The 16783-nt window shown below is 38.4% G+C and overlaps 1 protein-coding gene across 8 annotated transcripts in view; it reads left to right on the top strand.

The window, feature by feature from the left end:
* The window catches only part of Nek10 (NIMA-related kinase 10), a 234425-nt gene extending 227748 nt beyond the window's left edge, over window positions 1-6677 (top strand). For all 8 annotated transcript variants that reach the window (XM_013515620.1, XM_005387501.2, XM_013515619.1 and 5 more), the window contains one exon: window positions 1860-6677. In XM_013515620.1, the coding sequence (XP_013371074.1) occupies window positions 1860-1908 (49 nt within the window). In that variant the 3' untranslated portion in view covers window positions 1909-6677. The remainder of the gene's footprint in view (window positions 1-1859) is intronic.
* The last annotated feature ends 10106 nt before the right edge of the window (window positions 6678-16783 follow it).

The raw sequence follows: 16783 nt of genomic DNA, 5'->3' as shown, positions 1-16783 counted from the left end.
TTAAAGTCTCCAGCTGGGTGTGGTGGCCCATGCCTCTAATCCCAGCACTCGGGAGGCTGAGGCAGGAGGATTGTTGCAAATTCGAGACCAGCCTGGGCTACAAAGTGAGCTCAAGGCCAGCCTGAACTGCACAGTGAGACCCTGTCTCAAAAAGACAAAATAAATAAATAAATAAATAAATAAATAAATAAAATAAATCAAAGTCTCCAAGTACTATAGGAAAGAGCACTGCTGACCTTGTTTGTTTATGCTAGTTTTTACTCATCGTTTATATGCAATGCAAGTTGAGAAGCGTTAAGCTGGCTATACAGCTGGGAATGGGAAGCATTGCTTCGTTCCTCATGCAAGCGCTCCCCAGTTTTACTCTTCCCACTGTCATTCCCATTATTTTAATTGTCAGCAACATTGTCCTTATTGCAAAACATTATTAACTTATCTTGCTTGAGAATCTTCCAAAAGGAATTGCATGCATAATGATTTTATTATTCAAGTTTACAGTTTAAAGCTGTTTCACATGCATGCAGATCATCCTGCTGGTCACTAAACCATTAACCACGATCCCATACATTTTCAGTTTAGACTGCAGGCCTACTATTTAGATCGGGAGGAGGTGCTAGGTTCAGTTTTGGGATAAAGCCATCACCTATACATGACCTATATTTGGAGAACGTTTCTGGAACTGCTGAAATAATGGAGAAACTGCTTGGGCAATTAGGCAGGAAGAATGTTTCTGGTCCTAAAATGCTACACATTAGGAAAATGGAAAGAGAAATAAAAGTGACTGCAAGGACCTCTGACCAAAGCAAGGGCTTAGTTCAGGCTTCTTGGGAGGGGAAGGAGGACTGAGGTGAGAGGCTGCAAGTAGGACAAATGAAGGTAGGACAAACAGGATGGACCAGCCTCCTAACTGATCCCAAGGCAGGCTCTGTTCTTTCGTATTCATAGGATTGTATGCTTAATTGTGATTTATATACATATTCGTAGTTTCCCTACCGGAAGGATACAGCCCAGTATGCCTTATTTTATCATTTTTGTAAGAGTATAACTCAATGAGTAGATGGCAAATATATCATCCTTATGAATATACTTAGGGATGAGATATATTTTAGTATTTGATTTTTTTTTTTGTCTTTTTGAGACAGGATCTCACTGTGCAGTTCAGGCTGGCCTTCAGCGCACTTTGTAGCCCAGGCTGGTCTCGAATTTGCAACAATCCTCCTGCCTCAGCCTCCCAAGTGCTGGGATTAGTATTTGATTTTTGATAATGAAATGCACACTGAGAAATGACAATATAGAAAATAAAATGAAATCTACATTGAATCAACATTCATTACTTTGGTATGACAAATGGACACGTAAAGTACTTATTTTAAGACATATAGCTGTTCAAATGTGCTTTTGAATAAGCACTTAGGGTGTGGTGGCACATGCCTGTATTCTCAGCACTTGGGAGACTGAGGCAGGAGGATCGCCATGAATTTGAGGCCAGCCTGGACTACTTAGAGAATTTAAGGCCAACCTGAACCATGTGAGACCCTGTCTCCAAAAAAAAAATCTATAGCTATATCTATCTATATCTATCTATATCTACATCTATCTATATCTAATAAATTGAGTATGTACTTATTTTTATACTATAAAAGATTATCAGTTCTTGCAGTTTATAGCTTGATAGAGACTCTAGTGGCACTAAATTTCAGCAAAAGACGTCTTTCTAAAAACGTTCTCATAGTAATAAAGAGAATCATTTCTCACTGATTGTGATTTATTATGTACCTGAGTGACAGCTTTTGAAGCTGAATGTACAAATGGCAATATCTGTGACTATTGAGAACTCTTTCCATTTCTCAATCTTCTAGATATCACTCCTATCCGTGGGGAACCAAGAGTCACCCAAGCAAAAGATGAAAATGCATGTTGAATGCCCTTGATTTTCCTGGGGAAGTTCAAATTCTGATTTCAACTACTGCTGCAAGATGGCCAAGGACTGAGTGTCAGTAGAATGGATGGAAGAGAAATGACCTGAATGCCGTGAAGCCTGCAGGACCTCTTCTCAGGAGGCCCTGTGCAGGGGTGTATGACAGCCATAGTTCTAGGGAGTCCCCTTCTGGCAGTCACTATGTACAATAGTGACTGCACTGTCAATGTGTTCCTGGGAGAAAATGCTGCAAAATTCATCTGTTTGCGTGTGGATGGGAGCACCATACACAAAGAACTTTCCTCCATTTAAAAAAGAAGACATTATATTTTTCAAAGAAACATTTTATACTCAGGATTGCTGAAACTATGTTGAAAGATATCTAATCTTCCATGTATATAAAATAGTTTTAGATAAAGAAAATTACAGGACCCAGAATGATATATTGGGTGATTTACTATAGCCCCAATTTTTATCTTAAAAGATACTAACAACATGTGTTTTTTTTTTTTTTTTTTAAAGAAATGTTTGGTTCTCTTAACCACTTGGGTGCTAGTGGTCTTGAACCATGACACAATGCAGACAGTATTTATAACCTTGCACAGCAGCTGAGAACAACTATTAATTGTCAGATTTAACATAGATTTATAGCACGTATTGAGGTATAGTATGTATATATGTACATGTATATGTGGGAGAGAGAGGTTTTGGTTAGACTGATGCTTTGCTGCTAATCAAACTTCTAGTGTTTGTGGAGCACTTTGAAGAGTTCATAGAATCTATGAAAGAGGCGTTATTCCTTATTCTATATCCTTCTTACTACAGTTACCTACATTTTAAATAAATGTTTATTGTTTGAGAATTTGAAATGAAAATGTTATATAATAAAATTTAAATTCCTTCTTACTCAACAAGACAGCCCAAAGAAAGAGAACACAGAATGCCAGGCAGTGTCCCTGTTGCTAAGTAGAAAGCATTTATGAAGAGAATTTACTAGATTTCTATTGGCCTAAACTCCCCTTCAACTGGCTTATTATAACTCTGGTGTAATGTCAAGAAATGTCCTCATTGCCAAAGCAAGCTATGTTTGTACCTACTTAAAGAACAAATTTATTCCATATAATTTGCAATCTGGCAGCTGGAATTATGCTTTTTATTGAGTTCTGTATCTTTAATTACATTGATGTATTTTTGCATGATTGCATGAAGTTCAATTTAATATATTTACAGTGGTTAAAATGGTATATCCTTTCTGTTTAGTAGGCAATGTGAATGTATATTACTTTTAAAGTTAATATGTTTAATATTTTAGTGATATCCAGATTCTCTTTAATCATGCACTAATGCCGTTGAAGGTTGCCAATGAATCTTTGTCTTTAAGCCAAATTAATAATTAAAACACACTGATTTTAAATGATAGCTATAGATTCAATAATGAAAATGTTCAATTTCAACTTTCAAGCCAATTTCAACCATATACGCAAGTTACTAATTTACCCAGGCAAAATTTTACTTTTATTCTAATTTAATTTGAACCTGTACTGTCATTCTTTGTATTTTTTAATGGGTGGAAATGGCACATTTCCTCCCTTTGAGGCACGGCCTTTAGTGGCACGAATTCTAATTGTGAGAGGTTTATTAATTTATTCTAAGTCCATAAATTAAGCTATGGGGTGAAAGTTTGAATAGTCAGGTTCTTTCTCAAATGGTTGTTTATAGTTAACAGCGTTTAGAAAACAATAGTATTCAGAAGGTACATCTCATTAAGAAAAAAAACACAAAGATTTATTTGAGGTACTTAAAATGCATACATTTGATCTTACTAACCAGAAAGGGAGCAAAATATTACTAACTCTTTCCAGACACAGGAATGGCATTTATTTTGCTAGAAGCCAGTAAGCGTTAACAAAAATAAGCAAAGGAATGTCCTTTTTAACAACAGCTTTGGGCCCATCAACCATGCTGATAGATGTATCGTTTTGCTAAAGTAATGAAAGTGCTCTGCTTGAATTCTCCCTCAAGCTATTGCAATCACTGACCCCACTTTGCAGTGCAGGGGAATGTCTAAAGTTAGGCAGTGGGAGGGGGACAGTTTCCTACAGGGAGACACATCTCAACAACGAAGTCAGCTTTTTAAAAGCTATCAGGTTCTGAACTTCGGACAAACAGCACATCCTCTCACAATAATAAGAAGAAAGAATGACCATTTTGTTTTCATCTGCCTGACAAAATGTGTTCTAGAGCAAAGAAGTTGTCACTTAAGCTTAATTGGCCTCATTATCTTTTCTTGATTGCATTTAATGTTTTTCTCTTCCACTTTCATAATTTTTAATGATTTGTTGTGGGATGAAATCCCTGTGAATTCATTGAATCCATTTAATTCCCAGTGACCGATTATTTGTATGGAATAGAATTTGAATTAGTCTCTTCAGATAACGTTTGATACACAAATGCTTCAGTTAATTATGTTTTGATCCACTAGCTCTATCTGATTGTCTGTACTTGAAACTGTAATTTGCTTTTTAAAAGCAAACTGTTCCATTCTTAGGGAAGTGACTGCAGCCTGGGGATATTTACTTTCTGGGTTTTAACTTTGTCTTGTTCCGGATGTGTAGTCTTTAAGTGCAGATTTTTGGGACCAGTAACGTGGATACTTGGGTCCACTACCTGTGGATGAATTTCAGAAACCTACAGCATTGTTGCTTATGTTTAATGTGGACCTTTTGCAGGCCTGGGCAGTGAGCCCACTGTGTTTTGGCATTCTAAAGCAGAACATAATTTAAAAACACTGTTGTGAACTTTACTCGAATTATATAACTGAAGAAGAGTTCTGCTCTTCTACAGGTACCATCCATGACTCATTAAATGCTGTGAATTTTGATGTTCAAGAACAAATACAAGACTGGCCGATTTTGGACAATTCCAGCAATAGCATCATTAATCACAATTTATATTTAGGATGTGTGAAGGCAATAATATTAGTTAGTCAATTCTATCAGTATTAAAGTGCACACAACCCGTATTCTTCTGTTCGATTTGCAGAGCTTCAAAACACATTTCTCTTTCTCTCTCTCTCTCTTTCTGCCTCTTTTTGGAGTAGTGAGGAACCATGTACAATAAATATGATGGATTCCTTTAGAAGTGACTTTACCTTCTTTCTGAAGAGAGGGAGGAAAAATATTGTTTTGAAGCAAAAATAATTCTTTTGAAGCAACCTTTATTGTTAGCCTTTTACTTTTTTTAAAAAAAAATGCTGATATTCCTGAGCATCAACGTTAACTGAAGAGGCAATGTAAAGCAATGTGGAATGTGGGCTGAAACAGCTTCTGAGAGCCCTGGAGATGTAGCTGTGAAGGTCTCCTACGCAAGGGGAGCTTCTTGGTTCCAAGGACTGTCCAAAAATGAAATTCTTCATGCTCAGTGACCAACTGTGATAACAAGCACATCTATGTGCACCTGTATGATGTTTCAGATTGTGTTAATTGTCCTTTGGTGGAAAGTGACATCGTGTTGGATGGATTATCTTTCAGTTGAAATGTGCTGCTAACTCATGTTTACCCTTGAGTGCCGTTTTTTGTCTTGATAGTCAGATGCAGATGTCTCAGGGAAACAACTTTATGGTAAAACAGTTCTTATATGTATCATTATAGTTAAATTGCATATTGTAAATAATACTGCTATGGTTGCTTATGGTCCTGCTGTGATATTATTTAAAGTTTTGCAAAAATGATAGGAAAGAGCATATGATTTTTATAAGTGACTGATAAATATTGCTAATTTATCAGTCTCCTGGATCTGTAGACAATAGTTATTTTTAAAAATGAAGATACATCCTAAACTCATAGTGGAATTCTTCTGAAAGGTATGCTAGATTTTTTACTATAAGTATGTAGCATTTGAGGGCCAGGGATATAGCTCAGCAGCACAAGTGCCTGACTGGCAAGTGCAAGGTCCTGAGTTTGATTCCAGGCACAAAAAAAAAAAAATAAAGGAAATAAAAAGTATGTAGCATTTGAATAATAATATACAAAATGAATAGAGTTCATTATTTTATACTAAAGGTAGATGAGCACTTTTAATTAAAAACTAAAATTACTCCTCTAAACACAAAAAATTGTTCTTTTTCTCTCCTTTTGCTTTGCAAAGCTTTCTTTGCCTTGTAACCAGCTACTGAACTTAGAATTAACAAAAGTGTATTGTAGCAAATATGTGTAATATAAATTAAATATAATCTAGAGGTAGCTTATCTTTTTCTCCCCGAACAAAGAATTTTATCTTCATGGATAATTATGGCTAATTGCCATTGGACAATCAACACGTCAGGTTAGACTCTTGGAATTGATAGGGTAAGCTTACGCATGAAAAACATGTAAAGAATTGTCCCATCAAAAAATAGAGAAAAATTTGCACTGAAAATTACAAACCAAAATGAAGAAATACTTTAAGGTCCTTGCACTTTTAAATCATACTGCAAAAGTTACTTATAGAATGCCCCTTTCAGCCTATAATTTAGGTCTACATTTCAAGTCAAGATTCTGAAAAAGACTCTTGTTCTTGAGTGGCTACTGAATTTCAGCCAAAACCTGCATCCTCCCTGTTTACTGTGTTTACTTCATACTTCAGGGAATTTTGGAGGTGATGAGGCTGGATTAGGGGTGAATAGATATAAGTATGCAGAAGGGGAATCTCAATTTATTGAAGATGAAAGATAGATTTTCTGTGAAAGTGTGACAATTCTTGAATAAAATCTGCTTTTTTTTTTTGTTTTGTTTTTCTCCGGTACCGGGAACCGAACTCATGACCTTGCGCTTGCCAGGCAGGCGCTTTGCCACTGAGCTAAATCCCCAGCCCCTAAAATCTGCTTTAAGAAGCTGGGGGGCAAGTAGAAAGTGAGGGATTAGGCCAGCAAGCTGTTCACTTGAGTAGAGTCACTCGCAAGATGAAGCTTTTAGGTAGCTCCAGAACGGGAGTGATTCATATTGCTAGACTTCCTGGAAGCAGCTGACCAGATCCTTTCCCAGGGGGCAGCTCTTTATTGGATTGTTAGCTGGGCACCATTATAAGAAGGAGACCACCCAAACAGTAGCAGAAGGCCCCGAAAGACTCCCAAAGACTCCCAAGTAACATGTTGGAAGAAGAGTAAGGCAGAATCTCATGAAATATTCCAAAGATATATTCTTCAAAGAAGCAGTTTTTATTTTTATCTGGTTCCAGGGACTGAACTTGTGGCTTAGTGGATGCTAAGCAGATGTGGTATTAACTAAGCTACACCCCTCGCCTGAAAGGAGCAGTTTATCTGCCAGTGAATGATGTTGCTTTGCCCTTGGGGACTATGTCCTTGTCCTTATCTTTCAACCATATCCCAGGTTCATTCTATCTGACAATGAAAATTTTACAAGAAATGTGTATGGACCATGTATAGCTAAATGCAGACATATTTGGATATGCCAACATTTAGATAGATTAGAAAAAGTAAAATACTTTAAGGTAGTTTAGTTGTCTGCAGGGAGACCAATTGATAATTAGGCTGTGGAAAGTCTGTCATTCTACTCTTCCAAATTGGGAAACAAAAATCACATAAAGGAAAAGTCTTTGGAGTGCATTTTGTTTACTGACATTTAGTGGTTCCCAACTCAATTATGATGCCGCCTGTATCATATTACTCCCAGTGGTGAGTTTGTGAGGATCAAAAAGAATGGCGCTATCCTCTGGGAGAAAGCAAAGTCTCTGTTCTAAAGTCTCCCAGAGCTTCTATATGCTGGACTGCCTGTGTTCAAGATGAAAGCTTGTGCCTACAGAATCCGAGAGTACTTTGGATGTGCCTTTCCCTTTTGGCACTGAAAGAGCATATTTTCTTGTCATTTGTTTCAGAAACTCCCATACTGGATTCCCATTCCTACAACCACCCTGCCCCCATTTCTACTCCAGGAAGAGACTTCCTCCAGGGGCCTGTGTGTTGTCAGAAGGGTGTTTTTAGCTCTGTAGTGTACGAGATATGGAAGGCATACATGGGGATCATCTACTCTTTGCATGTGTTTTCTATCCTTCTCAGACCTCCAAAAATATTCCTGCATAAGCACAGCCAGACTCTAAAATGACCATGGCCCAGAAAAGAAGAAAAAAGAAATGCTTCTGTAATGAACTTATATAAAGAGTGTGCACAACCTATATTTTTGTTATTGTTTAAAGATGCTGTGTAAAATGCTAGAGAAAATTAAATAGTGTATTTTCAAGATACAGAAAAATGATCTCTCTTTCATCAAGAAAGCTTTTAGCAAATGATCTTCTCTTTCCTCTCATTAGCCACCCATTTCTCCTCTTATGCCTCTAAGTCTTTTGATTAAAAAAAAGAATTCAAACAGGCAATCGCGTACTTACGTAAACGCTCTTGGCTTTAACTGGTAGGTTCCTATAATACTGGTCTATCACTACAAACATTGCGTAACAAAGCACCTTAAAACTTGGTTGTTTGTGATGACAACCATTTATTGTTTCTTAGGTGTTTTACTGGTCTGAACTGAGCTCTGCTGTTACCTGCCACGCTTCCTTATGTGTCTGTGGTGAGCAGGCATGTTGGCTAGTGTCTGAATGGTCTAGGATGGACCCAGAGCCAGCAGGTGTCCTTATGTCTCTCCTGCGGGTGTCTCCCGCCATTCCTCTTGAACCTCGCCCAGATGCCTTTGCATGGCAGTAGGAAGAACTAAAAAAGAGAATGCAGAACTATTTTGTCAAACCACAGCTTATGTCAGATTTTCTCCATGCCCACTGGCCTAAGCAGATGGCAGGGTTGAGCTCAGAATTCCTAGAATTAAATGTATCAGCTTTCTATTGTCCTGCAGCAAAGTGTTATACTAAGCATTTTGAAACATGTATTTTTATAATTTCTCTTAAGTTGGAAGTTTGAACACAATTTAGACTTCACAGACTGGGAATCAAAGTGTTGGCTGGAGCTGGAGTCTCACCTCAGTGTTTGAACATTTTCTAAGGCTGTGCTCACAGAACTGAGGTCCCCAGCAACTAGGTGCTTCCTGCAGTCCCTTGCCACATAGCCCTGTCCAGAGACTGTTCCTGTCTGGGCAGCTTGGTGCTTCAGTTTCCTCAGGAGACTCTCCTCTTCAGTCTGCAAGACAGACACTTATACTCTACCGGTCAGCATATTCTAGTGGTGATAAGCAAGTCCCAGGTGCAGTTTATATTCCAGGACAGGGGCTTACACAAGGGTGTGGGTCATGGAGGTCACCATGGGTATGTCTGCCTGACTGGAATACCGAATAGCATAGCTACGGGGAGACTTGAAAAACTGTGGTCATGCAATACCCGCTACAATGTAATATCACATTACCACAGCCCAGACCTAGGACTCCACCTGAGGGCCTCTCACAAAGGAAGAATTATGTCAGGCAGATTCATGAAAATGGCCTGCAGATGCAGGACCTGTATTTGGAACATTTGCATTTTCCATTCTAGGCTCAGGTTGGATGTCCCCAGTAGGCTCATTGAAAGAATGTTTAATCCAGCAGATAGACAAACGTGCCTCAGCCACTGGCAGGAGGAGCAGGAACGGAAGTTATTCCTTCTCCAGAAGCCAGGGGAGTTTCAATGCCTCACAGTAAACATCCTTCAGACTCCTAAAACTCTGGTGGTACAATCTGCTATTCTTATTTCAGCCCTTTATCAAATGGGAACAAATTGATGGTTCTCATTAATTATGTTTATGTGGCAGAAAACAGGAATTAAGTAAGTGAACTATAGACTACGGGGTGAGATAGTTACAAACTGCAGTCTTACAAAAAGACCTCATAAGTCATGAATAAAGGAGAACATCTTCCAGATTTAAAGATTCTGTCCTTCTCAAGATGAGCATGTAATTTCATATTCATTTTAATTTGTATATAAAACTTCCTCTATAATGCAGATCTCAAGACTAAAATGTCATGACTATTGTGTGCATACATTGGTTTTCTCTCATTTTGTTAAATTTTATCTTACTAGGACATGTTTCACATGTAGTTCACCGTCATCTTGGGGAAGTTACCTGTACACACTATGGCTTATTTTTTTCATCCCCTTCCCCTTCCCTCCCCCTCCCTCCTGTTCCCCGTCCCAGTTCTCATTCTTGCTTATATTATTAATCTTAGCTCATGTTATGGCATATAATATTCACATTCATTAAAGTTATTAGGTTCCTGTACATAGCATATCTTTATTCTTTTCATTTCCTGTCTCCTACCTCCTCACCCCTCGCTCTTGTTCCTTGGTTCTCCTCCCTATTAGGGCAGATCTATGTTCTTGTCCACTTCTTTTTTTTTTTTTTTTTGGTTTTTCTCCGGTACCGGGAACCGAACTCACGACCTTGCGCTTACCAGGCAGGCGCTTTTGCCTCTGAGCTAAATCCCCAGCCCCTGTTCTTGTCCACTTCTATCCATCCTTTATTATTCTTTTTTTGTACTTTGCCTCACTCAAATGAGAGATACCATATGGTATTTAAGTTTGTGTGTCTGGTATATCTTCCAGGTGCATCCATTTTCCTAGAAATGTCTCAAATTTGTCATTTTTTAATAGCTAAGTGGTATTCCATTATATATAGATATCACATTTCCTTTATCCAAGCATCCACTGATGGGTTTACAAGCTGCTTTTGGGATTTAGCTATTATGAATTGTTCTGCTATAAATATTGGTATCACTGCAGTAGTATATTTTAAGCTCTTTGTGGAAGATACTGCACCTAGAAGGGAGATAACTGGGTCATATGGAATTTCTCACTTTTCTTTGAGAAATCTCCACATTGATTTCCATAGTGGTTGTACTAGTTTACATTCCTATCAACAATGAAGGAGGGTTGCTTTTTCACTACAGCCTTGCTAGCATTTGTTATTGTTTGATTTCTTTTTTTTTATGTTTAAAGGGAAAAAAACAATAACAATATAACAATGAGGACAAAAACAAAACACCACCAAAACAAAAACAGTACAAGATTTCAAAGCAAGATGACAGGAATTAACAATGATTGTTTATATTACATAGTGTTATCTTCAGTGAAGTTGCTCAGATTACCAGATGTAAGAAAGCAAGATCAATCAAACAATTAAAGATAATAAAAAGAAGTAAAAAAACATTAGAAATGATAGAGAGCTTCATTAAATAAGATGGTGGGAATTTAACAATGGTTGTTATATTGCATATTATTGTCTTCAAATTAGTTGGTCCAATTACCAGATATAAACATGCAAAACTGGTCAAGAAAAAAAATCTAAGCATTAACTGTTCTTTTCTATAAACCAATAGACATCAGCAATACAATTATCTCAGCTATCCTTGTATATACATATATATATATGTTCTTCTTTCATTTTAAAGAGAAAAGAACAAAAACAAAATAACAAAAATAAAGACATAAACAAAACAACATAAAACAATAAAAATGACACAGAATTTTAAAATGTAGTGATAGGAAATTAACAATGGTTGTTATACTACATATTGTTATCATCAAAGTGGTTACTCAGATAACTAGGTATAGGCAAATGCTTTTGGTTTCTTTATCAATGATCAAACAGCTGAATTGATTTTATCTCTTGAGTCATAGAATATTGCCATAGATATATTAATCTTCTTTGGTATATGCAAAAAGTTGTTTTTTCATCCAGGAAAATAGTTGCAGTTTTCAGAAAAATATCAGCACTCATACTGTGGATTATTCAAGAATCAAAGAACTAGAAATCCCTAAATGTATTTGTACGTAACATACCTGTATCATGAAGATCATAGCAGATTCCCCTGGAATCTTAGCTAGACCTAAGCCTCATGCAGGAACAGGACCTAAAAGAGATGTAAGGCAGTTGGTTCAGTGTCAGCCCATAGCAGACTTTGCCTGGTCTTCTGGGCCACTTTCTTTCCCAGCCACAAGGATCTGTGCCCATGTGATAGGAACTGTACTCTGGTTGTTGGAACTGGCCTTGAAAGCTATCATTAATAACACCTAGACATTGCTCTCTTCAGAGGCAGCCCTGAACCAAAGACAGGTGCAGGAATGCATGCTTTAGGACCTTCTCTGAATGGGCGCATGGCAGGTGTCCCTGTCAGTGCCTCCGAGTTTTCCTGTAGAAGTGAGTTGCCCTCTGGGAGGGCTAAAGTACCTCAGCCTGACTTGCTTTGTATTCCTGCCGTACTTCACTTGTCATCAATTTTCCTGGCAGCACTGCCCACCAAATCCATTCCAGGACCTAATTTCCTGTGGCTCCAGAAGAGCAGAAATGGTCAAATCAGTGTTAGTTTAAAATATTGGTGACAAAAATTGTGGCTCCACAACTCTTCTCCTTCCCTTCCCTTCCCTCCCCTTCCCTTCCCTTCCCTTTCCTTTCCTTTCCTTTCCTTTCCTTTCCTCTTTCCTTCCTTTCCCTTTCCCTTCTTTCCCTTTCCCTTCTTTCAGTTTTGTTGAACTAAAATGTGTTTCTTTCAAATAACTCTACCACAGTTATGAGCAGTAATTCATCTTAAAAATGCTTCTGAATTATGTCTATCAATCCCACTGAGAACTTTTTAGATGATCATATCATCTAAAATGAATTCTCATGGCACACGTGTAACTTTTAGTATGACATACATAGCCAACAAGTATTAATGCTGCTCAAATGCTTATTAACATCTTTGGTCAGGTGTGCATTAGGAGCTGTTTTCAGGGGATAATTTTTCATGACAACCACCCCATTTTCTCTCTCTTCTCTCCAGTCTCGTTGGGCTTTATCAGTGATGCCCTTAGGGTCTTAGTGACCAGAGGTGCTCTCTGTTGAAAAGGTTCAGCAGTGCAGACAGTCAAGGTGGCACTGTAGGACTGTTGGCACCAATCTGCTTTTCCCTAAGGTACCATGTATGAAGGGAAACAGCTCTCACCCTGGGCCATGCTTTTTGCTTCTGATATGAGTCAGTGGACTTCCCACTGCAAAATTTTGATCTCTTCTGTTTTACACTCCCATGCAAAATATGTGCAACACACACACACACACACACACACACACACACACACACACACACACATACACCCTCTACTGTTCTGGAGTGGTGAACAGCACCTTTCCAGTCATTTTGCTTTTGGGTACCATTTTCATTTCTCAGTTAGGTACAATGAAAGCTTTATGTTGGTCCCATTTCCAAATATTTATTCAATTCTTTCATTTCTTTCTCCTTTTTATTCAGTGCTAGAATGTGGAGTGTGTTTGTTCATATTCTTTTTCCACTTCTTTGTTCGATAGGAGCAATATTTCTGTCAATATGACACAATGATCTCAAGAATCAATACTACTCATATCATTTAATATTAAACATTTTCCCTTCTACTTTTGCAATAATTTCAATGTATATTTTATGTTAAAGAATGTGAAATACCATGGAAATGTTTTACTACTTTGTCCTGTAAATATCATAAATGAGCCTCAAGGGTATTTATTTATAGAACAACAGTTTAAAACATTTCCCTCGGCAAAAATAGAAGTGAATCGCTAACTTTGAACAAAATTCTGACCTCATCTTTAACTACTGTTTCTACTTCAAAAGTGTTACTGAATAATTCAAATTTAAAGAAACGAACAAGTCTGACAAATAATGAGTCAGATCCCTTGTACACTTAAAAGTTAGCACAATCATTTTAAAGAAGCGTTAAATTGATAGAGAGCAATAGGTTTACGAGGATAACTTCCAGAATTCTCATCTCAAAATTAGCCTTCTTATTCTCCCCTGGAGACAGGCAGAAGCACTGAGCAGCCCCTCCACGGCAGGAACAGTGCAAAGCGCTTTCCATATGTTACTTTATTTAATCATTATTGAAGCCACTGAGTTATAATCAACCATACTGCAGAGAGGAAAATCAGAAGTCTAGAGACATTCGGCAGAATGCAGGCTGATGGTGACAAATGAACAAAAAGCCAGAGTGCCGGAAAATAACCTATATTCTGCACCGTTACCATGTCCGTGCTTTTTCCATTCCCACTAGGTAAATCCCATATTAGAAGATATAAACATTTTCTTTTAAATTTATGCTTTATCTTATGTTATTATCTTGTATATAAATTTTAGTGGCTGTTTTGTATGTATCACTGATGAATACCTTAAATAGTTGTATGAAAAATAAGTTTTATTCTTTTGTTTCTAAGCACAAGTGTAGCTCACACTCACGCTACACTTACTATTCCATTGCTTTAGCCTAAAGCTCTCCAGAATACTCACAGTGGATTCCATTTCTTAATGCTCATGCTAGGATGAACTTTCCCTTGGAGCACTTTCATAACTCTGCTCCTATAAACTCCTGAATACTTAGTGTGAATTAAAAAACTACTTTGCTAATTACATGGCTCAAGGATCAGTCAGTTACTTTGATACTCAAAGTAAATGGACTTTAAAAAATCAACAAACTGAACCTTTTCTACTCTGAGACAAAGTGAAAGTGGTACATTGGCTTTAAGATATAAAGTGGTTGAATTCACCACCCTGAACTTCAGTTTTCTCATTGTATTATCAGAAGTCTTAAGGGTGGTAACTATGAGAAATAATTACTTCAAGATGAGAAGAAAAGGTAAATAAATAGAAGCAGTTTTATTAACCAAATATTTTCCAAAGGATAAAGTGTTCACTTCAGTCTCAGTTCCCTCACTGTTCATATGACCCAGCCGGTACTGCCTCATCTTTTGAGAATGCCCATACTTAGAGATGCCTATTTAGTGAGGCTGTGCGAGAGGACTGCAGATACCCCCACTTTCTCTTTGACTCTTAGTTGCAAGAGATAAGTACCACTTGGTTCATGAAGTAAATGGGAGGTTATTGTCCTATATAATTAAAATATCAAGGGTAAGATAAGCTTGAGGCATCCCTAAATTGAGGGGCTCAGAAAGTATTAGCAGAACTCCTGTCCCTCTCTTTATCCCTGCCTCTTTCACGCATTTACGGCTTTGCTTTTTTCTGTCTTGGCTTCCTCCAAAGCAGGTCCTTTCCTCACAGTCACGGGAACTCGATCGTACCCTTCCAGTTCCTGGTGCATCACAAAGATGCCCTTATCAGTTTTGCAGAAGATCCAAACTGGGTTTTAATAGAGCAAATTGGGTAACGGAATTAAAACTTAAACTGAGGGAAGAAGAGATAATAGGATATGCTGATTCTCTTGGGGCTGCATCATGTACCCAATTCTTAGCTACTCTTTGTGGCCAGAGAAAAGGGATGCCCATCCTTGGAGCCAAAACTGGAGGACAGCAAGAAACTTCTTGATTTTGAGAGTGGAAAGCAGCAAATATTCAAGGTATTTGGTGGGCGTCTTAGTTGCTTTTATCATTGCTGAGACAAAATACCCAACACCCAAATTTAAAGGGGGAAAGTTTGCTTAGCTCACAGTTTGTAGAGGTTTCAGTCCACAGTTGTCTGGCTCCAAGGCAGGTTGTTTTGGCAGATGGTCATCCCAGAGAAGAAACAGTTCATGTGGCAGAAAACAGCAAAAATAGTAAGGGAGGCAGAGGGAGAGCGAGAGGGAGAGAACAAGAACAAGCCTCTTTCTGTCCCTTGTATTGTATGCAGGCTACCTGCCCTAGGGTGGTGTAGCACTCACACCCTTAATCCCAGCACTGGACCATGAATCAACCACAAACTAGAGACAGCCACCTTGGAAAAGCCTGCCCCTCATGACTGTATGAAGCTTTGCGGCGATATCTAGACACAAACCATAACAGTGGGGAAATGATGCTGATGACAACGAGAAGCTGGCTTTTTGGCAGGCACAAAGCAAATGTTTATGAACTTAGCTTAATTTACAAGGAAGGATTTGTATCTGATCATTGCCAGGGACTTCTGGCTAAATTGTTCCTGCTTAATTATTCCATCAGTTTAATTTGCTTACAGGTACTTAGATCAATCATCCTTTAAACAAAAAATTTGCTCAGAGAAGAAACGTAATGAAAGCAAATCAGCAAGTTTAAGAAATAGTTATCGGCATAGCCATTATGATGGGGGACAGAGAAACAACACCGAACAAGCTCTAAGAATGGGTACATCCTTCTTGGTCATCATATCTGGCTTTGCTGCTGCAACACCCATTAACCTCATGCTTTCAAGTTCTGTAACATTCTGCTCAAAGGAGATGTGTTGGTTCCAGGTCAGAAATGATGTCACTTTACCACTCTGCTGCATCTGGACCACAGCATAAGCCAGACTTTCTCTCAAAGTGTTCTTCTCAGTCTGCGTCACTGATAGTTAACCTACAGGTTAAGCCAGTCAAGTCCTAGGCCGATCCTGATTAAGGAAACCAGTATGTTACTGGTGAGACGAAGCTACACAAAACCTGTCCCCCACCTGTAAAAGTTGGGATCAGCTGGCCTTGGTCAGGTTTGCTCAGCAGAGCCCTTAGCACCTGCACAACTCCCTCAGATCAACGCTTTCGGATGAATGCAAAACAAATTCACCTCCTGGTACCTAAGTCACAGCCTGCTACTCTCCAGTTGACATGGTAACGTCTTAGATGGTGGCTTATCCACATCAAGCCCATGTTTGCAATATGAAATTTCAGCGGAGCCCCTATTCGCAACTCAGTTAACATAGGCCACATGTTCTGGCCGTGCCCTCCAGTTCTGTACTGGTGTGCCTCCACTGTCCCACTGCGCTGCGCTGCTCAGCCTGCCTAGATGACTGTGGCTTTGCGGAAACTGGCAGTACAGTACTGGGTGAGAAATCTTATGGAAACACAGCAAATTTGGGCTCTGCTGTCTGAGTCCTCTAGTGAGATAAACAATGTCCACGCACTCTTACTTATTCATGTGACAAAAGTTCATCATATAGTCTAGTGTTTCTAAAAATTTAACATGCATACTGACTACCTACCTGAGGATCTTAT

This window comes from Chinchilla lanigera, unplaced genomic scaffold, assembly GCF_000276665.1.
Source record: "Chinchilla lanigera isolate Chin_1 unplaced genomic scaffold, ChiLan1.0 scaffold00029, whole genome shotgun sequence".
NCBI classification, from domain to species: Eukaryota; Metazoa; Chordata; class Mammalia; order Rodentia; family Chinchillidae; genus Chinchilla; species Chinchilla lanigera.
This window is presented reverse-complemented; position numbering and strand designations above follow the sequence as displayed.